The sequence below is a fragment of the Petaurus breviceps genome, unplaced genomic scaffold, assembly GCF_028583685.1.
Source record: "Petaurus breviceps papuanus isolate PSGF00001 unplaced genomic scaffold, PetGlider_PUasm1.0 174, whole genome shotgun sequence".
NCBI lineage: Eukaryota > Metazoa > Chordata > Mammalia > Diprotodontia > Petauridae > Petaurus > Petaurus breviceps.
The window spans coordinates 50,833,674-50,857,879 of NW_027185761.1; the positions used below are offsets into that span (position 1 = coordinate 50,833,674).

Here is a 24,206-nt window from a genome sequence, read left to right on the forward strand (position 1 = left end):
ATTTAGAATGCCAGGAGTTCAACTTTCATGAACTCCTTGCATTTTAGAAACACACACTGCATGATGAGGGTAGTGGAAAGAGGATTGGACCACAGGATTGGAGAGAGGGTTTGGAAGGGATCTCAGAAACCTTTAGGTCAACCTCTTTACTTGAAATGTCAGGAAACTGACTCCTATGGAAGTTAAATGCCTCGTGCAATGATCCACACAGGTATAAACATCAAAGGTGGGATTTGAACCCAGGTTTTCTGACTCTTATTTGTACATCACAAATATGACAAGAGAACCAGGAGATCTGGGTTCTCCAGAGCTCTTATTCTAGCTGTGTGACCTGAGACAAACTACTTTTGTCTCCAGCCTACACTCTGTCATCTGAAAAATGTGGATTGACTAATGGAACTTCAAGGTCCCCCTTTTAGCTCCAACTTTCTATGTTTCTGATATTTTATGTCTTATTTAAAAAAAACTATACCAAAGTGTTATTTCTTGAATATTCCAATTCTCCTCCAAACCAGATTTAGGCAAGGTTCAGTTTTAACACTGATATTGAGTCTGCATGAATATGTATATAAAATATTAAGCAAATCATTCAACCATATCCAAAAATCCAGAAGTTTTCTATCATGTAAACAAAGCCTGGCTTATTTTTACCAGGACAGGTGCTAATATTGCTGGTACAACACCATTCAGTTGTATTTGGAGTATGTGGCATAGCAACACACATAGGTGAGATGGAGATACACCAAGAAACCATTTGGTGCTTCCATTGAATGTAGATTTAAGATGGTACCATTTTATAACAAATTCTTTATCTTAGTGAGCCTTTTTATAGTAAGTGTCCAGTATCTCCATGAGCTTTCTTGGGAGGCAGTGGGTTCTGCAGGGACAAACAATTTCCCCCTTATATAATGCTTCACAAAATATTATCTCCTTTGGTCTTCACCACAACCCAGGGAGGTGGCTTCTATGATTATCCCCATTTTATAGACTACCGATCCTGGAATATGAAGGCATATTGGAGTTCCATCTCTGTCACTTATTAATGGTGTCACCAAAAGCAAATTGTTTAACCTTTCTTGGCTGCATTTTGCTCATAAAAAAGGATTGATAATGTTTGCATCATTTTTTTGCATTAACTGCTTCCCTGGATTGTCTCCTAGGTGGAGTGTTTTTAAATTTTAAGCAACTCTTTAGGTGTCTATTATTGAACACTGGGCATACAAAGACAAAAACTGACCAACCTCCTGCCCTGAAGAAATATGTAGTTTAAATAATGAGGCAGTTCAGGCCTTATTAAGTAATTGTCATTATATATAATAATTATATTTAATATATATAATATAATAATTTCTACTGAAATTATTTTCCTTTTGGTTTATTGATTTATTTTATCCCAGTACAATATAAATTCTTGGAAGGCCAAGGCTAATTTTTTTCATTTGCATCTCTAGGGTCTAGCTAGCAGAGTGTCTTGTACATAAATGTTTGTTGAACTGATATATTCTTATTGTTATGGCATCTTCTTCAAGGTCACCAGAGACTTGGATTATGAAAAGCCAGAGGTTTCTGCAATGGGCCATACTTATGAGATGATGGTTTCTGTCTTTGATGACACCAGGCCTTCCCATACAGGTAAGGTCATTCAAAAGTTATTGAGGGGTTTCTAGACACTCTCTTGATCAAAAGATGCTTAAAGTTTTGAGAACAAGCCAACTTTTCTCATTGTTATCCTGTAATGTCAGAGGTTCATTCTATTAGGAACAGCCTGGGCAGAGGAAACAAGGAGAAAAGGAACAGTTGAAAAATTCTCATTTGCAGGTCTTCACTAGAACAGGGAAACAGCTGTGATAATCTCCTTGGACCTTTTAAACTCCCAGCAGAGGTTTGAACAATGCTATGTATTGGTTGTAGGTTCTTGGGGCTAGGAGTACCTGTAAAATATAGGTTCTATATTTTTTTGTTATCATACCTGGCTGAATTTCTGCTCAGTGTTGCCAAAGATTTATTACGTGAAGACATCTATATGCTTGGTATCATTTGGACCCAGCTTCTATTTGATTGAGCAATTTTCAACACTGTACTTTCAATATTTTGGCATCTAGAAATGTGGTCATAGTTTGAGGAAAGCATAGCATACCCATACCCAAATACTAGTACATGAATCTACAATATGCCACTCTCTGGAACGTGAGGGTGAATCTAAGAAGATGAAATTTAATAGAGGAAAAAAGACAAAATCTCACCTTTGTGTCAAAAAAATTATTCCATGAGTACATGATGGGGAAGGTATGACTAAACAGCATTCATTGGAAAAAGATCTATAAGTATTAGAGGATTACAAACTCAGCATGAGTGAGCCGTGCTATATATATATGGCAGCCTTAGAAAAGTTAACATAAGTTTAGATTGCATCAAGAGTGGGATAATGTCCCAGACTGGGAAGGTGATAATCCTGTGTCCTGCCCTGGTCAGGACACTCTGGAGGATGTATTCAATTCTGGGAGCCACGTTTTATGAAGAACATCAAGAAGCTACAGTGTATTTTCAAAGAATGTTCAGAGGAAGGCAATCAGGACAGTGAAGAGTCTTGACTTCATGCTTTAAAAATACCAGTTGAAGGAAATTAGGGATATTTGGCCAGGATAAGAGAAACCCGAGGTAGGACACGATGGATGTCTGCAAGCATTTGAAGGCCAGTCAGGTAGAGGAGAAATCAGCTTGGTTTGAGGGAACCCAAGAGGGTAGAGATAGGAATGTTGGGTAGAAGTGACAAAGAAATGGATTTAGGCTTGGTGTCAGGAATCCCTTTTTAACAATCAGAGTTTTCCAGAAATGGTATGAGCTGCCATAAGAGTCAGTGGGTTCCCCTTCACTGGACTCTTCAATCAAAGGCTGGTTTAACTACCTGAGAGGCCACCTGGTGTAGTGGATAGAGCAGAGACAGAAAAACTTGGATTTGAAACCTGCCTTAGACACATTAGCTAGATGACCCTGGGTAAATCACTTAACCTCTCTCCCTTCAATTTTATCATCTTTAAATTGAGAGGAGTTGGACTCAATCTTCAAGGTCTCTTCGAGCTCTAAATGTGCTGTCCTCTATATTGTAGAAAACATCCTTGTTTTCAAAGGAGTAGGGTGAGGTGACCCTTGAGATCCCTTCTAGCTCAGAGAATCTGTAATTCTCTGGTCTTCCTACAGCTCTGCATGTGAAAGGTCAGGATCCCTACCACCTCTTCATGCTCCCAATGCCTATGGTTTTTTCAATTTGGGGCTCATCTCTGGCTCATCAGAATGCTTTGGAACTTGCCTCTGACTATTCCAATTGGTGGAGTTTGTACCATTTCCTAAACATGAGTGTTTCCATAAAACGCCCATTTCCTAGTCTGACCTTTCAGGAAGGCACCTTTGATCTGGGGCTTTTCTTCCTTATTACATTATCTACTTTCCTTATCCAGCCAACTAGAAGCCCATCCATCTCACCCTCCTACCCCCATCTAATCCAAAGAAACCTTACTTGTTGTAATAAACCCACATACTCCATGGCCTCAACAAACGAACACATTCCCAGCAGCTGCTTATGATGGATGCTTGTAACACAGCACATGTGGTTTATTCTATTTTTATAGGGATGCTAATTAGCCTGGGTTTGTTCTTTATGGATGATATAAAAGCCATGCTAAGGCATAATCATTAACAACACCTGCTCTTGGATGGCATGAATGCAGTCACTAAAGGAAATATCGAGCTTCTGCCATAAATCATTTTCTGGGTGGATGGATGTAGAACGTCAGCATGGTTGTGGTTGATGGGCCTTGGGATATACTAAGCCCAGCTGAAATTTCTATAGCTCCTTGATGCTTGCAAAATGCCTTCAACTCGTTAGTTCATTGCAGCCTTGTTGGTGACAGTGTGACTGATTATGACGTAAGTCTGAGGCAGAGGTATGTGTCCTGGACCCTTGGTCAGTCAGTCTGGGCAAGTATATGGACCCTTCTCGCAATCTTGTTTTTAAATGCACAAAAAATGTTAGGTGACTTGCAAAGGGTCTCCTAGACAGCCAGAAATAAGATAACACAGCCAAGGGGAGCCTGGTTTAGAGGCGAACTCCATAATGCTGCCCCTCAATTTACAGAGAGAGCCAAAGTGTGAAACCTCATGGTTCCCCTGATGATTGGATGGAATTTTTGATTGTCAAATATGGTCCATTAAGGACAGACAAGTTTTGGCCTCTTCTACATTCAATGATACCTAGGCCTTATGATTTATCCAGCTAATCCGTAGACTAAAACCTCTTCTTGTTCTTTCTTTTTTTCCCCACAGTCACTGTTACAATCATCGTGGAGATTGTTCCTATCAATGAATTTAGTCCAGTTTTTAGGCCTGCAAGATACTCATTCTCTGTTCCAGAAACATCAGGAGGTAAGCTAGGGAGTAATAATAAAAAACATCTCTCATCAGCCTTCTCTGATCTTCTTTGGGTATTAGTACTGTCTCCTTTCAATGTATCTGGAACTACTTCTCTGATCCCTTTCTTTGTTCCCTTGTCCTGTATTAAACTTAGCTGTGTTCATGTTTTATCTGACAAATGGAATGTAAACTCCTTAAGGGCAGAGGCAGTATTTTTTTTAATATCCCAATCACTTATCAAAGTGTCTGGTAAACAATAGGTGCTTAATATTTGTATTTGAATAGAATTCCATTTATAGAGTGTTTTACATTTTATAAAATATTTTCATATCCATTCTCATTGGATTAAATTCCAAATGCATCTATTAAGCACCTATCATGTTCCAGGCACCATGCCAATATTTGTGGGATACAGAAGAAGGCAAAAGATAGTCCCTGCCCTCAAACAGGATCATTGGATCCTCACAGCACAGTGCCTGGCATGCAGTAGGCACTTAATTAATGCTTCTTCACCTGATTTTTCTTTATTTTTCATTTTTAATATATTTTACTTTTTATTCAATTACAGGTTAAAACAATTTTTAATGTTTGCTTTAAAAAAAAGTTTTGATTTCCAAATTTTATACCTCTTTCCCTCTCCTCCCCCCTCCCTAAGGTAGTAAGCAACCAGATACAGGCTATATATGTGCAATCAAGTAAAATATTTCCATATTAGTCATTTTGTACAAGAAGATCCGAACAAAAGAAAAAGAATGAAAGAAAGAAAGTGAAAAGTAGTATGCTTCAGTCTGTATTCAAACAATATCAGTTCTTTCTCTGGAGATAGCCAGTATGCTTCATCATTAGTCCTTTGGGATTGTCTTGGATCATTGTATTGCTGAGAATAGCTAAGTAATTCTCAGTTTTTCATCAAACAATATTTCTGTTACTCTGTACAACACCCTCCCTGTTCTGTTCACTTCACTTTGCATAAGTTTGTGTAAGTCTTTACAGGTTTTTCTGAAAGTATCCTGCTTGTCATTTCTTTTTTTTTAAATTTTTTGGGGGGGTGGGAAGGGCAGTTGGGGTTAAGTGACTGGTGCCGAAGGTCACATGGCTACTTTTTGTTTTTAAGTGTCTGAGGACGGATTTGAACTCAGGTTCTCTTGACTTCAGGGCTGGTGCTCTATTCACTGTGCCACCTAGTTTTCCCTTGTCATTTCTTACAGCACAAAAATATTCCATTACAGTCATATGCCACAGGTGTTTAGCTATTCCCCAACTGATGGACATCCCTTTTATTTCTATTTTTTTGGAGGGGGGAAGGCAAGGCAATTGTAGTTAAGTGACTTGCCCAAGGTCACATAGCTAGTAAGTGTCAAATGTCTGAGGTCGCATTTGAACTCAGGTCCTCTTGACTCCAGGGCCAGTGCTCTATTCACTGAGCCACCTAGCTGCCCCTTGATTTCCATTTCTTAGCCACCACAAAAGAGCTGCTATAAATATTTTTTTTACAAAAGGTCTCCCCCTCTTTTGATATTTTTGGGATATAGACCCAGCAGTTTACCTGACTTTTCTTGAACAAAATGAGTTCTAAATTCAGAATCTAAACTCACCTCCCCTAGGCAGCTTTTAACAATTTTCGGTCCCATTTCTACCTCTGTAGAATAGGCAGAAATCCATTTGTATTCAACTCAATTATTAAGCAATGACTTGGTCATTTGTTGTTAAGCTATTAGTGTAGTGAATGGAGAACCAGACTGGCATCAGTGAAATCTGAGTTAAAATCTCACCTATGACACATTTTGGCTATGTGACCCATCGCAAGTCACTTAATCTTGTTGTGCTCTAAGTTACTCCCTAAGTGATTAAATGGTTCCAGATGGCATTGATAGAGAATTTACTCACCAGGGAGTTCCCCATACCAATGAAAAAATAGCTTTGGCCCCAAAAAAATTTGGTGGTAGTAGTTGTTCCATCTTTCAGTCATGTCTAACTCTTTGTGTCTCCACTTGGTGTGTTCTTGGCAAAGAACTGAAATGGTTTGCCATTTTCTTCTTCAGCTCATTTTACAGATGAGGAAACTGAGGCAGAGTTAAGTTACTTGCTCAGGGTGATAAAGCTAGTACGTATTTGAGGCCATATTTGAACCCAGAAAGATGAGTCTTCCTGACTGCAGATGCAGTGTTCTATGCACTATGGCACCACCTAGCTCCCCCTCCCTTCTCCCTGCCCAATTAAATACCTACTAGTGCAGATATCTGAGAACCAGATAGCCAAGATGATTAAAATTGTTTCTAAAGAGTTCTTAGGCTCCGAAGGAAATTCATGAGTATGCTTGTGTGATGCCTTATTATTTCACATCCATTTCATCCTTACAACATTCTTACAACAAAGTGAGTGAGGTTGAGTAAACCAAGAGTCAGATGACTCAGATGCCAGCCCTTACTCTACATCAGTTGTTCTTAACTTTGTTGGATCATGGACAAGCCTTTGGCAGTATAGTGAACCTCTGGACCCCTTTGCAGAATATTTTAAAATATTATTAAAATTTTAAAACAAACTACAAAGCATGACAAAAGAATCCAATTATATTGAAATATAGTTAACAAAAATAATAAAAAAAAAACTCCCACCAAGCTAAGTACTCTCATCTTATTCCCATCTTATCGTGTGGTTGTGAACAAGTAGCAACTTTTATCTCCACTCCTTTTTTACTTCTTTGTTTACTTCTTAATTTTTGACTGTTTCATATAAGTCTATTAAGCATATGACATTTAGGAAACTGTGATATTACTATATATAGTTTTCTTAAAATGTGGCCCCATCTGCATCAGTGAGGTGATGCTTTCGTGGGCTGATACTACAGTAACCTATAGTCCTAGGACTCAATTCTAGTTTCCTATAAAGATAGACATGATTGGAAAACAGAGATTATTTGCTAAGGAGTGTAGGAGGGAGGGATAAAAATTCTCTTGAACAAAACTATATCCAGGACCTGAAGCATTTAACCTACAAATTTTGAAGGTGTTTCCTAAATTCTTTAACATGGAAAATATTCTCCTTTCATATGATTCTGATTAGAAGCATGAGCGGTAGGCTGATAATTGCAAGAGGCTTTTTTTGGGGGAATGAAATTATGAGAATCTAAAATATTTAAAGTAATTTTCTCTGATGACATGTGACACCCACCTGAATCTCTCATTGATGGAAAGCTTCTAGGAAGAAAAAAATTAGAGGGAAAGGTTTCCGTCATCAGAAATTATTTAAAGGAAATAAATGAGAATCATATCATGTTGGGCTATAAGTCTTATGGGAAAACAGGTTTCATTTACAATAGTTTTTGATGAAGAAACCTGGCAGCCTTACAGAGGGTTTCATAATCAGTCTATTTTAAACTTTAGCTGGGGATGCTCAAGATAGCTCTTAGTATTTATTGAAAGGTTAATTTGACACCTACAGGAGAATATAAGTTTTCCAGTATATTTAACTGAGTGTTGAATGTGAAAAAGACACAATCTCTGCACAGGACTGTATGAGGCAGATTGGAATGTTAACCTTTATTCCTTTGCATAGATTTATATAAGTCATACCACATTGAAGAGACTTAAAACAAATCTTTCCACCAACCCAGAGGTTGGAATTTTATGGTTTGCAGCTTTGGGCATTTGTTCATTGTTCATGAGTGGGGTCTGACTGCTATTGAGGTACTTGTTTTGTTTACTGAACTTCTGATAACTAGAGGTTTCTCCTCCAAGGCCATCTTTTATTGACTCCAAATGTAAATTATTTACATAATTCATGCACATTCAGATGGTCAACAAACATTTATTAAGCACTTACTATGTTTAAGACACTGTGCTAAATGCTTGATACAAAAAAAGGACAAAAATAGTTCCTGCCCTCAAAGACCTTATACTGTAATGGAAAGATAGTCTATCTGTAAATAGGAATATATATCATGAGAAATTAGATGGCTCAGTGATAGAATTTTGGACCTGGAGTCAGGAAGACCTTAGTTCAAATCTGGCCTCAGACACTTCCTATCTGTATGACCCTGAAGTCACAAACCTTTGTTTACCTTAATCCACTGAAGAAGGAAATGGCAAACCACTCCAATATCTTTGCCAAGAAAAGCCCGTGGACAGTATTGGCATGTTATGGTCCATGGGGTCACAAAGAATTGGACACGATTAAATGACTGAACAACAATAATAACATATGTGAAACATTCAAAATAGATGAACATTAGTCAGAAGAAAGGCTCCAGCAGATGGGGAAGCTGGGAAAATCCTCTTGCCAGAGGAGGCATTTGAGGTGAGGTTTGAAGGAAGTTGGGCATTCTAAGAGGTGGGGGTGAGGGGGCAGGGTATTCCATACACAGCGAACTGTTAGTGTTAAGGCAAAGTGATAGGAGATGTTGTGTTGTGTGCAGGAAGCAGCTGTTTGGAATATGGCAGAGTGTATAGATGGGTGTAGAGTGTCCCCCTCCCTTGCCCCAAACTTTATATTTAATCTTAGAAGGCAGAGGGAGCCCTTGGAGGCCAGCCTGTGATTTAGAAAAAATCATTCTGGCAGATGAATAGAAGCTATATTGCAATGGTGAGAGACCTGAGACAGGGAGCCCATTTAGGAGGAGATTTCAATAGATTAGGCAAGATGTCCTAAGTTCTTGAATTTGGGTGGTCACGTGAGGGGAGAGAAAGAGATGTAGCGAGAGTTGTTGTGAAGGCAGAAATGACAAGATTTGGTGATGGACTGGATCTCTGATGTGATAGAGAGTTTGAAGTTGAGAATGATACTGGGCTTTGAACCTTGGAGGCTGGGAGGATGATGGTGCCCTTAATAGTAAGAAAAATGTTTGGAGGAGGGGCAGGTTTTTGGGGGAAGACAATGAGGGCTGTTTTGGATGTGGTGAGTTTGGGTTGCCTAAGGGATATTCAGTTCTAAGTTTTTAGAGTCCAGGGGCTATTTTTGCTTTTCCTCTGTGTCCCTAGGACTTCACACAGTGCCCAGCAGATAAGTGCCCAATAAAAGATTGTTGATTTGATTAATTGATAACAGTTCTTTGGAAATTATGGAGCAGGTAAAGGGCTCTCCTGAAGACAGTGGCTTCTTAGGAGCAGGAGGGCATGGGACGGCACATAAAGTGAGTCACTATTGAACACAGTTCCACTGCTGTTGAAGCTTCTTGACTTTCACTCCAAACAAATAATGTTGAGTGGCTCTTAAGAAATGGCACTAGAGAAGTAATTGATTAACCAGAGGGCAAAAACAGTTGAGTGGGGGGTGGTGGTGGCGTGTAGCCTTGAGTGGGAAATGGAGAGAACAGCTATGTAGAAGATTGCCCAGACTGATGTACAGTTCTCTGGGGAGAGGGGAAGCCTCTATTGCTGTGAGGTGAAGGCAGGTGACAGCATTTGGTGAGGAAATCTATTGCACCACCAAAAAGAATCATATTGCCCCAGAATGGAAAAATGCCCTTCTGGATATTGGCACTCCAGAGAAAAATCTTAGACATGACTATGACTGGTACTGGTTGTTATAATGAGGTGCTACTTCACAGCATGGGGTGTAGGGGATGTTCAGGGAAGACTAGTGCCTGTGATGTGAGGGCTGCTGAGCCCCTTTCAGGGCTGCTTTCCCTCTTTGGCATCTCAGCTGTGGCTCCCAGAAGCTGCAACATGTCCAGTGGCCATAGTCTGGTAAACCATTTCAGCAGACAGGCTATAAACAAAGTTGAGTGTAACTGAGGGGTCTCAAACCTGTTGGTGAATTAGGGGGGTGTCTACCCCAAGCATGTAAAGACTTCCTCTGGTGAAATGGGCAGATGAGAACCATTTGTTGCAATGACATGAAGACAGCTGAAGCAGGCACTGTGGACTACTTAGAGCTTGGTTAGATACTGAAGACACCAAGGTCTCCACTGTATCTCGAGCTATCAGTCCTGCCACTGGTCTGTGACGACTCTGCAAGTGAGGCTGATGACCTCACGCAACTCTACCTCACTTAAATCCAATTTGTGCATGAATCAGAAGACATCATCCATACCATTTTACCATTTTTTCCTATGTGAAAGTCCCATGGTGAGACACAAGTGATGGAACAGCAGGTATGGATACACTGGGAGCTATCATCACAACCTGTACAGAGGTGGCCCAGGCCATAGGGTCATTTTCTCACTGGAAGCAGCAGTGGGATTCAGCAGCCCCAGGGGAGTCTGAAAAACCTTTTAAAGGACCACATTCCTTACATCCCAGTGTGAGGAAGGGTCTAGAGTAGGTTCTCTAAAAATTGTCTGCTTTATCCCACCCTGGCCTACTTACTGCAGTGGGATCCTACCCTGCAGTCAAAGTACAAAAAAAAATGTACAAAAGCAATGATTGTGTAGCATGGGAAACACTGGCATAGGACTGCCCAACGTGGCATGCCCTCATCAGAGAAGGTACTGTACTCTGTGACCAAAGGACAATTGAAGTAGCTCAAAAGAAATGTGAGATGTGCAGTTTTAGAGGATCTACCCCAAATGTTCACACAGACTATTTGTGCCTGAGCTGTGGTAGAACATTCTCAGCTTATATTGGTCTGATCAGCCACAGTTGGGCACACTGGAACTTGACTAACATAGTGATGTCATTTTGGTCCTCTTCAAGGATGAAGGACAACAGCCAAAGAAGATAAAGCTTATCTCCTCAAATTAATCATCCACAGACCAATGGGGTGGAATGTTCAAAAGTTATAGTAATAACAGCAAAACTCACTTTTGTACTGTGTAGTCAAGTTTATCAAGTTTCTGGAGAAAGTCTTGTAGTAAAGAAAGGAAAACTCTTCTTATTTAATGTATTTTAGTCATGTAAAGTTAATTCTTTAAAAGCCATTTCATTGTTTAAAACTGACTTTTGGTTCAAAACTTGGGTCCATATATTGGAGAACTTTTCCGTTTCTTGCTATTAAAGACTTCTGGAACAATGGCACATTTGGTGAGAATGAATGACTTTTTAATTAAACTGACTTGTCATGAAGTATTAACTTACAGCTTCCTATGAAGTTGGAAGAGTGACTGCTTTTGATGGAGACAATCCATTGAACTGTGTGAGGTACAAAATAATCAGAGGAGATGCCCAGATTATTCGGCGATTCTGGATTCATCCACTAACTGGAATGATAGAACTGACCACCCAGCCAGATTATGAATCTGTAAATCAATATAACCTCACCATCGAAGCTGTGGATTGTGATCAAGCTCAACCACGAACAGCTGTTACCACAGTAAGTAAGGGAGAAATACAAACTTCCTTAAGTGTTAGGGATACTGGATAAAAAATGAAAAGCAATGCCTGCCCTCATTTTAATAAGGAATAAAATGTTTGATTAGAATAGAGTGTAAATTCATTCAAGGCAAGGATTACTTCCTTTTTAAAAAAATATCTTGTGATCCTTAGTTTAGAGTTAAACACAATATTTTGAAAATAGGAAATTTTTAATATTTGTTGAGTTGAATGGAATAAAAAAAATTAGATGATTTGAGGAAAAAGAGAGCACTAAGAAATTGGGGAGTATAAAAAGGCTTTCTGCAGAGAGCAGTACCTTTTCACAGCCTAACATATTGGTGAGAGCACTGGACTTGGAGCCAGAGGATTTATGTTCTAGTCTAGACCTATTTAATAACAGTGCAACATTGCAATGTCATTGCCCTTCCATGAGCCTTAGTTTCTTCACCTGCAAAATAGTAATAATACCTGACATACCTCATAGAATTGCAGTAAGGAAAACACTTCTTAGACCTTAAGGTTTCATAGAAATATGATTTATGAGTATAGTTAAGCTAACTTGAAAACTCAGTAGAAGAGAACCAAAGGGTTAAGATCTGCATTATTCATTATAGTTTAGAAGACTGTTCCAAAGAGCCTTGATTAAACTTTCTCTAGTCTCTGACATGTAAAAACTCTGAAGAAGTCATTGACAGGAAGCAAAACTAGAGGGAATAAATTCAGAATATTTGTTACCAGTGGCTTCAATGAATATCTCTATAAAATGGTTCCCAGATTTATATATTCATTCTTTATATTTCCCCTGAGCCCAGAGTCACCTCTGTATCACAGGGCAACAAGGTGGTACAGTGGATAGAGCACTAGACTTGGAGTCAGGAAGATTTACCTACTTGAGTTCAAATCTGACCTCAGAGACTTAATAACTGTTTGACTTTGGGCAAGTCACTTAACCCCAATTGCCCTGCCCTCCTCCCTCCAAAAAGCAAAAATAATAAAAAAAAAGACTGAACAACAACACATATATCATAGGAAAGTGATATTTCACATGCTTAAAACAGAACTCACAATTGTCCCCTCTAAACCCAACTTATGTTCTAACTTCCCCATTTCTGTTAAGGACATCACTTTTCTTCCACTAACCTAGGTTCATAACATAGCAGACACATTCAATGTTTTACTCACTCACTTGTTGGGTTTTGTCAGTTCCATCTACTTAGCATTTCTTGTATCCATACCCTTCTCTCTACTCTCATCATAACAACTTTAGTTCATGTCCTCATCATGTCTCATCTTAGTCTTTCCCCATTAGAATGTAAGCTCCTCAAGATCAATTATCTTTTTTGTTTCTATTTGTGTCCCCAGTGCTTAGCACAGAGCCTGGCACATAGTAACTGCTTAATAAATCCTTCCTTCCTTCCTTCCTTCCTTCCTTCCTTCCTTCCTTCCTTCCCTTCTTTCTCTATTCCCTCCTCCTTTTCTTTCCTAACTCCCTCCCTTCCTCCCATATTCCCATATCTTTACAATTTGGTCTCCATACTGCTGCCAAATTGGTATTTTTAGTCAAGCATATCAGGAGACCTAACCACATTCCTCCTCCATTCAAGAAACTTCTAGGTCTTCCTCTTTCTTTTAAAATACAAATTTCTGCTTTCCATTTGAAGTCCTTCATAATTTGATTCTATGGTGAACCAGACTCTCTCTCTCTCTCTCTCTCTCTCTCTCTCTCTCTCTCTCTCTCTCTTTACTCTTCCATGCTAGTGATCCATTGCTCTCCCTTACAACCGAATTGACCCATTTTCTGTTCCTTGCATATGACATCACCTCTCCCACCTCCATGCTTTAGCAGGGACTGTCTCTCATTCCTGGAATACTCTACCTCCTCACCTTTAACTCTTGGAAGGCCTATTTCACTTCACAGCTCAGTTCAAATGATATCTTCTTCAAGAAGCCTTCCCTGACCTTTGTTAGTTCTTCTTCCTCTAATCACTGTGTATACCCCACATTAACTTGCCTGTGAACATGTGCCCTTAGTAGAAGCTAAGCTCCTTGAGGACAGGCACTATCCCTTTTTGTATTTTTATCTCTAGCACAGTGCCTCACTTGTAGTAGGTGCTTAATATTCACTTGTTGAATTGAACTGGAAACATCAAACAAGAAACTAAGGCATTTACAGAAAGAGCTTTTATTGGATAATTCCCCCCAAAATTTATCTAAGCTATTAAAATTACAGTAACTGAGAACATCTATAGAATGTGCTTGCTGATATAATCAAAACAAGCTTTTTCTTTGTGAATATTATAGAGAAAATCATTATTTATCCAGGAGGTAGGCAGGTGACCTTTCCAGGCTGGCTGGTGTTTGATCAATGACATTTTATAATCCTTGATATTTTGATCTTTTCCATGTAAATTACAACAGTTTCATGATATTTTAATTAAGAAAGTATGAGAGCGGCTTCTAATTATGGTCATAACCCATTCTGAGGTGATAACTATTACCATCAGCATATATACTTGATATATTTCAGAGGTTGCCTTGGAGGTAATCAGCCAAATCCAATGAAGGGAAGCAAACAAAAGATTTGCTTGTTATTAGGTGCAAATATTTAAAGGGCTTAAGGTTGATGAATTTTTTGGGTGTGGCAGAGAATTTCTTTCACCATTTGTTTTCTAGTAATTTTCTATCAATATAAGACAACTTGATGGCATAGAAGTCAGCATGCTAAACTTTGAGTTGGGAAGACCTGAATTTTCATCCTGTCTTGAACACTTACAAATTCTGTGATCCTGGGAACATTATTAAATAAATGTGTCTCAGCCTCAGTTCCTCATCAGTAAAATGAGCATAATAATAACCCTTATCTTATAGGTTTGTTGTAAGGATCAAATGAGATAATATATATAAAATGCTTTGTAAACCTTAAAGTACTATTTAACATTAGCTAATATTATTAATATAGACTGTTGGAACTGCTATAGGATATTTTAATGATTCCCATGTCTCTTCTGCCTGATGCCCAGGGCAAGGTAGATCAGTGAGTGACAAGGAAACTGACAGACTGAAACCAAATTCATGGTGTATATCTTGCATCAAAATCTTGAAGTTTTCTTTTTTCAATAAAAATCCCAGACAATCACCATCTACCCACATGTTTATTTCTGGTTTTGTGTATAAATAGCCATATAATGTGGACATGAGGTTTCTTTCTTTTGGATTGCTGACAGGTTACAATTGACATAAAGGATGAGAATGACGAAGCACCCGTCTGCAAACCATCTAAATATAAGGCAGTCATTTTTGACAATGTAGCTGCTGGAACAAACGTCAACAGCTTCAAGCTAAGCTGCCATGACAGAGACTCGCACAATACTGAAATGCGCTTCGAGATAGTTTCTGGTAGGGGATTTTAGCATGAATTTTTAAAATGAAGGTGAATCACACTGGTTACAAATGTAACTACATTCTTGAAAATAATCTTGTTATTTACTTAGCTAAGTATCTAATTTAGTAAATCCAATATTATTTAATTTTTTCAACACATTTTAGCACTTGTTAAATATCTGTGTCCAGCAGAATTCCTTCTATCATGGAGTGACATTTCATTATTGCTTTGTCTTTTTAGAAACTAAAGCTCTGCAGAAAAGCTGAGGAGTTATAATTCAAGGTTCTCAATGCGCTGTCCATGGTGCTAACTTTTAAACGTCATCCAGTCCTTCACATATCTAGTGATACTGTGCACTCAGGATCAGTATGACTGATACCTTGATTTATTTTTCTGCAGAGAGATTTGCAAGGAACCATCCCTATCCCATTGTGATATGGTGTATGCATTTGTAAGATGACTCACAAGAGTTAAGGGGTACAGTCTCTGATCACAGAACGCAATGAAAATAACTGACCATACATAGAGTAAACTCAGTCCCCAGTAGCATGATATTCTAACTAACTGGACCAACCAGGCATCTAGATCCCAAATCAGGTTCTTGTAAGGCTGAAAAAACAGTTCAGGAGAAAGAAATTCATAGTACTCACAGTATAGTACAGTACACAGTGCGGATGGCCATGGTGCTTAGTCCCATGTGCCATATTTTAGGGAGGATTTTGATAAGCTGGAGAGCAACCAGTCAAAGGTGACCAAGATAGATTGGGTTCACTTCATATGAGGATTACTTAAAGGAATGTTCTATTTTTAATTTGAAGAAAATAAGACTTAGGTTGCAAAGGGGGGCATGATGATTATTTCAGGTATTTAAAGGGTTGTCACTGGATGAGTCATTAGACTTATTTTACTTGGTCCAAAAAGGCAGATTTAGAAGCAACAGTTGGAAGTGGAGGCTTGATATAAAGAAAAACTTCTTAGTAATTATGCCTTCCCCAAAATATAGTGAGTTGGTTCAGGAAGTAATAGGTCCCCCCCCCCCCCTTACTAGAGGTCTTGGATGACCACTGGATGACCACTTCTAGAGTTTGTTTTCAGAGACTAGATGGTCTCTGAGGTCCTTCCATCACTGAAATTCCGCGATTCCATGAAGTCACATGTATTTCTAGGAAATATGAAAGTGTAAAAGATTAATTTTACATGCTATTTGGACAATCATAATTTTTAAATGTGTTTTTTCTTTTTAAGGAAATGATAATCAACATTTTGGATTTGATCCTACTCGGGGATCAAATACCCCGAAGCTAATTGTGAAAAATCCATTTAACTTCAAGTTTGGGGTAGATTTCCATCAGCATTATCATCTTGTGGTACACATTATTGATGACAATTTGCAGCATGGCCAAGTGGTGTACCCCCAAACAGGGACTGTCATGATAGATATTTCTGTGACACAAGAAAATACACCAGCTCCTCCAGTCACCAATTTTGAAGTAAAGTATTATAGAATTTAATTTTCTGGGACCAAAAAGGTCTGTTGCAGAGGGATTCACATTCATTCAATAAACATTTATTCAGTGACTATGACATGCACTATGCATATCTATGCTCTGTGGGAGATATAGGGATGAATAAGACATAGCACATTCCCTTAAGAAGCTTAAAGTCAGGTAGGAAAGAGGTGATGGGGGCAAAATATTAGCATATGAGTTTGTAGAGGAGCTACAAACAAAGCTCTATGAGAGGTAAAATAATTTATTTGCTGTTTAGTCATTTTTCAGTCATTTCTGACTCTACCCCATTTGGGATTTTCTTGGCAAAGATTTTGGAGTGGTTTGACATTGCCTTCTCTGGCTCATTTTATAGATGAGGAAACTGAGGCAAACAGGGTTAAGTGACTTGCCCAGGGTCATACAGTCAATGAAGCCAGATTTGAACTCGGGAAAATGAATTTTCCTGACTCCAGGCACAGTGCTCTATCAACTGTGCCACCTACCTGCCCGACATTTAATGAAAGTAAAATAATTTAATGAATATAAAGAAACACCAGCACTCCCAAGGTTACAGTTAGAAATGGACAAGTTATACATAGGTGCATTCCCCCTCCCTATTTCCAATTTTTAGATATATATATATACATATATATATCTATATATATCTGTGCTTATATTTCTATAAATGTGGTATATAGCAATAATTAATGTAATGATTTAACATCGGATTCAATACTATTCAACAAAAATGTAAAAAGTATTTATTATGTCCTGACCATTTTGTTGAAAATGGTGGGGCTACAAAGACAAAAATGAAATAATTTCTAACTTCAAAGAGTTAATAGTCTGCTGAGGAAAATAATGTGCATAGATAAGTAAACATAAAAAGTACTGAATTTGTAATCAAAGGACCTGAGTTCAAACCCCATCTTTGTCTCTTACTAGCTGCATGATGTTGCACAAAACACCTAACCTCTCTAAGTCTCAGTTTCCTCATCTGTAAAGTGAAAGGGTTGGACAATATTTGAAGTCACTGATAGCTCTAAATCTGTAATTCCATGTAAGAGAGAGAACTGAATATCAGGGAAACCAGGAAAGACCTGGTTTACAAAGTAACACCTGTACTGGGTTTAAAGGAAAGGAGGGTAGAGGTAGAGACAGTTAGATGGCTCAGTGATTAAAGTACTGGATCTAGAATCAGGAAGACTGACTTCAGACACTAGCTGTGTGACCTTGGGCAAGTCACTTTAGCCTTGTTTGCTTCAATTTCCTCATCTGTAAAATGAGCTGGAGAAGGAAATTGCAAATCACTCCAGTATCTTTGCCAAGAAGTCCTATATGGGGTCATGAAGAGTCAGACATGACTGAATGACAACAATAAGGATAGAAGGGATGAGAGAGTATATTCCAGGCATGGGGGACAGCTAATGCAAAGACAAGAGATGGGAGAGAGAATGTTGTCTAGGGAGAATAACAGTAAGTAGCCTAATTTGACTGTAATGAAGAGTTTGTGAAGGGAGATAATATGAAAAAAAGGCCAGAGTTAGGCAGGAGCCAGGTTGTAGAGGCTTTAAATGACAGGCAGAGGAAAATGCCTTGGATATTGTATCCTGTGTAAGATTGATTGTAACCCTGTGAAGTGTAGATATCTCAGGTGCTGTGACCCTCAGTGTACAGATCAGGAAGTTGAGTTTTAAGAGGCCAAGGGATTTGTCCACAGTCTCACGAGTATCTAGAGTGGGCTGGAGTGTTCAAATCTAGGTCTCTCTTTGATCTCAAGTCCAGTACTACCCAAGGTTGCTGCTCCTGTTTATCACTTCATCTTGATAATTCCCAAAGAAAAATTCTGGAGAAGCATTGACATTCTCATGTGAAAAATTTTGCAAAGCAAAATTCCTCCCCCAAATAGGTTCTGGATTTCATCTTTTTTCTCTGCACTCTCACCTATCTATTTACCACTAATTACCATCCTTACCCAACTCTGTTTCCAATAATGTACTCTCCCATCCACTCATAGTGACTCTTCTGACTATTGTTATATCTCTGTGTAGTTGATAAAATCTGCCAATTTGTGATCAGCAAATATAGTATATGGGTGGGAGTGGAGACAGTAAAGACAAGTGTAGTCAACTTTGTGCAAAAAAGTCACTGGTAATTAGTTTTTATCACACATGGATATAAATAATTGTCAGATGATATTCAGCAAACTTTGCTGGAACAGCAAGAACTGGCATTTCTAATGATTATCCCAAGGCACAGTGAGAGCTTTGAAATGCCTTCTTGATCATTAAAGATCAACATTAACTATGTTCTATAGTTTTGCCATATTTTGTCTTTTTGCAGTTTTGGCAATCTTTATTTGAAATACACACAGATATCTGTAGCCCTCACTCTTTCAGATTTTTGCCTCATATTTCACTGAAAAAAAAATTGAGGCTAAACAGTGAAAGGTCTCTCTTCTCTTCATCTCACATTACACAAAGACTTCACATTACTGTCTTCTTCACCTTTGTATCCTATGAAGAGGTGGCCTTTCTTCTTGCCAAGGTGTAATGGAAATGCAAATTTAAAGATCTTCCCTGCCCCTAGGCTAAAGGGCACCTGGAGCCTGGGGTGGGAGGCTTGTTTTTCAGTAGATACTTTTTGATTGGCCAGTGGGTCCAGAAGGTTGTTACATTCTCTGAGCCAGGAGAAGGCTATATAAACCCTGATTTAAGGCTTTGTTTTGGGGCTCACTTTGAGAAGTGTTCTGTGATTTGATCAGATGAGACTCTGGGAAGCCATTGTTGAGAGCCCCCTGGCTTTGAAAAACCCAGATGTTGATTTGGTATGGATGTAATGGTTGGACAGCTTGGAAACCTGTCTACTTGATCTGTTTCTCTGTCTTGATAATTCTGTCTGTATATTCTGAAGTTTGGGGTGCTGACCTTTTTCCCCTGAACTAGGTAAATGATACATATTTGACTGATTAAAGTAAGCTTGTTAACCCATTTTGAATTGCTTTCCTTTATCAAAGCAGATCCAAGAACCTGTGTTGGCAGCCACCCTAGGGACACTGGGGTGCTTGCTGCTACACAAGGTAGCTCCCTCTCCATACACAAGTAATCTCATTCCATTCTGTCTTCTCCAGAGTATTTACCTCTCTTTCACCCCTTATTTCTCAGTATCTTTAATCCCTTTCTACTGGTTGTTTGCTTACTGCTTAGAAATATATTTGTGTCTCCCCCTTTCTCAAGAAGCCCCCACTTCATCTTCCAGCCTTCCTATCTATCATCTCATGCCTTTTCTAGTTTTTTTGTTAAATGCTTTGACTCTTTCAGAAGGCTGTCTATTATCAATGCCCCTACTTCCTTTCCTTTCTCCTTTCACCTCTGGGCAAGTCATTTAACCCTGTTTGCCCCAGTTCCTGATCTGTAAAAATGAGCTGGAGAAGGAAATGGCAAACTACTCTAGTATCTTTGCCAAGAAAATCTCAATTGGGGTCATGAAGAGTCAAACATGGCTGAAATGACTGAACCGCAACAAGTCTGTCTTCTGACCACATCGTTCAACTGAAACTACTCTTTCCAGAGTTACCAATGATCTCTTATTTGTAAAATTGAATCCTCATCCTTCTGGACTTCTCTGCAGTGTTTTACACTGTCAATCACCCTCTTAGGGATACTAATTTCTCTCTATGTTATTGTGACCTTGCTCTCTCCGGGTTCTCCTCCTACCTATCTGGCTGCTTCTTCTCAGTTTTCCTGGTTGGATCTTCATCCAGGACAAGCTCACTAACCATTGGTTCCCTCAGGACTATATCCTAGGCCTTCTTCTCTTTTTATAGCTTCTTCACTTGGTCATCTCATCTGCTCCCATTGATTCAATGATCACATATATGCTGATGATTCTCAGACCTATTTCACTATCCCTAAACTCTCTCCTAACCTCTAGCCCCCAATCTCCCACTGCCTAATGGACATTTCAAACTGGAGGCCCTGTAGACATATTCACCTCAGCATGCCTCTCATAGTGCTCATCTTTTCTTTAAAACTCTCCCCTCTGCCTGGCTCCCCTATTACTGTTGAGATCACCACGAGCCTATCGGTCACGCAGGCTCACAATCTAGGTATCATCTTTGTCTCCTCACTCTCTCTCATCCCACCCACATTCTCATTGGACTGTGAACTACTTGGGAATCATGGTTTGTTTACCTTTCTTAGTATCTCCTTGTTTAACAGTGCCTGGTAAGTGCCTGGTGGCTGATTGAGATAAACAGAATATTTGGTTGACCATCCCCCATCCCCCAACTATGCTAGGTTTTCGTTATGACATATGCATGCATATATATTATATATATGTATATATAATCACTTGCTATGTTAATGCTTTATAGATGCTCTAAATGCTCTGGTCCTTAGCGTCTTTTGAGCCCATGCCATCATTCTGCCAACAGCAATACAGAAGTGGAAGAGAAATACATGGGATTGAAAACTTAAATGTATTTTCCTTTGTTTCATGGGTTGCCATGGCCAAATAATTCATTACCAGATGGTCAGACTCCTAGTGATGGGACTCCCTTACTTAGGTAGGCTTGTCATTAGAAAACAGATTTAATATATAGCTAATATTTGAAGCCTTTCTCACATGGTGAAGTGTAGAACCTACCAGAATTGTGTCTTGCTAGCATTGCCCTTGAAGGCTTTCTCCCCACCAAAATGAGGACTCAGAGTAAAACTCTCTCTGTTTCTGTTTCTTTCCCTCCCTTCCTCTCTGTTTATACACACACACACACACACACACACACACACACACACACACACATAGTGTGTATGTGTATAATACATATGTATATACACACACATATATAATAGGAATAAATGTAAAGTCTTACATTTGGGCTCAAAAAATCAATTCCAGAAAACTAAGATAGGGAAAGCATGATTAGACAGAGTTTGTTCAAGAAAAGTATAAAAGATTTAGTGGATTTCTAAGTCCATGTTAATCAATAATGGATATGGCAACAAAATCAAAAAACCAATGACATCTTGGGTTATGTTAAGGGAGGCATAGCATCTAGGAACAAGGAGATGACAGCCCCACTGTACCCTGCTCTGGTCAGATCACATCTGAAATATTGATTTGGTTTTGAGCTATGGCAGTTTGAAAGGACATTGATAAGTTGTAGAATGTTCAGAGGAAGATAACCAGGATGGGGAAGGGCCTTAAGTACCTACCATATGAGGATTGGTTGAAAGACCCAAGGTTGTTTATCTTGTATAGGAAAAGACTCAGTGGAGATATGATGGTCACCTTCAAGTGTTTGAAGGAATGCGATATGGAAGGTACGTTAGACATATTCTGTTTGGTTCCAGAAAATAGAACTAGGAAGATTGAATGTGAATTGCAAAAAGGAAAATTTAGTCTTAATGTGAGAAAACTTCCCAAGTTTGCAGTGAGAATGAGCCTCCAATAAAATGGGCTGATTGTGACCATAGTGGGCCCCAAGTTTGGAAGCATACAAACAGATTCCATGTGACCACATTTCAGGTTTGTTGTAGTGAGGATTCCTTTTTATGCATGAGTTTGATAAAATGACTTGCTGAGTTTACTTCCAACTCTGAAATTCTGTTAGTCTGTGATATAGATATACATATATATTATACAGATCACTGTATGCAGTTTGTCATATATAGATTAATCCTATTATATGTAAGAAAATACTATCTGAAAACATTGCCTAATGCTTTGTGTGCTTTGCTGTGTCATTTATCAGCAAAAGAAAGGTGTGACTGTTGTATACACATCTATAAACACATACAATCCCAACGACTGGTACATTCCTTTCATCTTTACACTGATGGCTATTTTCCTGGTTGGGCTGCTTGCCTGGACATGCTACCTTCTTGTGAAATATACCAGCATCACAGCCAGGTGTCAAAAACTGACCAAGGAGCTCTCTAAGCCAAAAAACAAGTATGTGAATTTTTATTTAACTTCTGAATGAGTAATTGCCTTTAAAAGGGACATTTGTATGTTGCCTAGTTGGCCTCTGACAAAGGAACTTCTGAGGGTGTGGAAAGCTGGGTTTCCCTTTTGAGCATGTTAAGTTTAAACCCACAGTGAGTTATACCCGCTCTTCATCTGGTTCTTAGTTTGCACACAAGTCCTTGAGTTTAGATTTACAAGTATTAATGGGTCAAGGCAGAGGAGTCAGAGAAATTCTAGTAGGTGGATGGAAAAGCAGCAGCTGCCTCCGTTGCTCCTTATCTGAGAGGCTGGGAAGTCTGATGGGAAGAACACTGACCTTGAGAGACACCCGTCTTAGTTTTGGCTCTGTAAATTAATACCTATGTGGCCATGGCCAAGTCTCTTTACCTTTCTAATCCTCATTTTCCTCGTGTAAAATGGAGATAATAATTGTGCCACTTACTTTAAAACTTAATAGACATCAGGTTAAAAGACAATTTTTCTTGATCTTCAGTGTCAGAATGCGAAGTATTATGTATAAAAGAATCTACTTCCCCTACTAAATGATAAGATAAAAGACACACAAAAATGAAAACTCTTCAGGGATAATTAAAAAAGAAAACTCTTCATTGTAAGGCTCACATGGAAATTGGATGGATGGGAAGGTTTTCTGTAAGGCACTTTACAAATACCGAGCATTATGCTTACCAATTTTACTGAAAATAGCTATTTCTACACCCTCTATCCTTAGTGGCAAAGCCTGATGGTCCATAAATCTAGAGCTAGATAAAACCTCTAAGACTATATAGTCCAAACATCTCATTTTACAGATGAGGAAGCCGAGACCATGGCATATTAAATGATGTGCCCAAGGTCACACATGTAGTAAGCATCAGTAATGAAACTGAAATGTTGATCTTCTGATTTTGGGGTTAGTACTGTGGCCACTCCTCCATACTGAATGATGATGATAATTTTATAGCACCTACTATGTACCAGGAACTGTGCTAAGTGCTTTACAAATATTATCTCATTATTTCATAATGCCTTATAGGATTCCAAAGGTTTTCAAAATGAAATTAGAGACTTTCTTCAATCATACCCAACTATATATGGGAGGATATTGGCTAGTTTACATTCTGGCTGCTCAATGTTAGTCTGCCTAGACCAAGAAGACAATTTATGTGTTGAGGAGCCTATCTTTTAGAACAAACAAAATTGGCATTCAGACGGTGCTTCTTCCATCAATTATCTTTTCCCTGATGGAGCAGAACACACTCACTATTTATTGCCTGCTATATGAAGATGATCTTTGAATTTTGCTGTGCAATGGTGTTACAAACCTGATTTTTTCCTACTTTTCTTTTGTTGCAGAGGAAAGAAGTACATAGCTGGTGAGTCTTAAATTATTGACTATTCTATAGCTGCTTAGAAGTGACTCATCAGATTCTTACCTGATCGGTTTTCCTTTCCCAACAGGAAACAAAAAAACCAATGATAACATGGTAACAGAAAGCAGACAAAGTCAAGTTGAAGAGGTCACTGTGAGTACAATTCTGGGAACCATATTCTCCCACAGAAGTATTGGCATTTCATCGTCCCACTCCTTTTTCATAGTGATGATTCCTGCCTTAGCAATTATTGGGTTAGCTTCCTCTCCCCACCTCCACATGTTGTATATAGAATAAATAATTTCAATTTCAAACATGGAAATCACAGAGCTAAATC

The 24,206-nt window shown here is 38.8% G+C and overlaps 1 protein-coding gene across 1 annotated transcript in view; it reads left to right on the forward strand.

Annotated features, from left to right (window-relative positions):
- The window catches only part of LOC138158495 (cadherin-related family member 3-like), a gene marked incomplete at its 5' end in the record, with an annotated part of 85,968 nt that extends 62,085 nt beyond the window's left edge, over window positions 1-23,883 (forward strand). The window contains 7 exons of the mRNA XM_069084564.1: window positions 1,530-1,632; window positions 4,321-4,419; window positions 11,423-11,655; window positions 14,882-15,053; window positions 16,285-16,529; window positions 22,285-22,484; window positions 23,853-23,883. Of these exons, the coding sequence (XP_068940665.1) occupies window positions 1,530-1,632; window positions 4,321-4,419; window positions 11,423-11,655; window positions 14,882-15,053; window positions 16,285-16,529; window positions 22,285-22,484; window positions 23,853-23,883 (1,083 nt within the window). The remainder of the gene's footprint in view (window positions 1-1,529; window positions 1,633-4,320; window positions 4,420-11,422; window positions 11,656-14,881; window positions 15,054-16,284; window positions 16,530-22,284; window positions 22,485-23,852) is intronic.
- Between the last annotated feature and the right edge of the window lie 323 nt (window positions 23,884-24,206).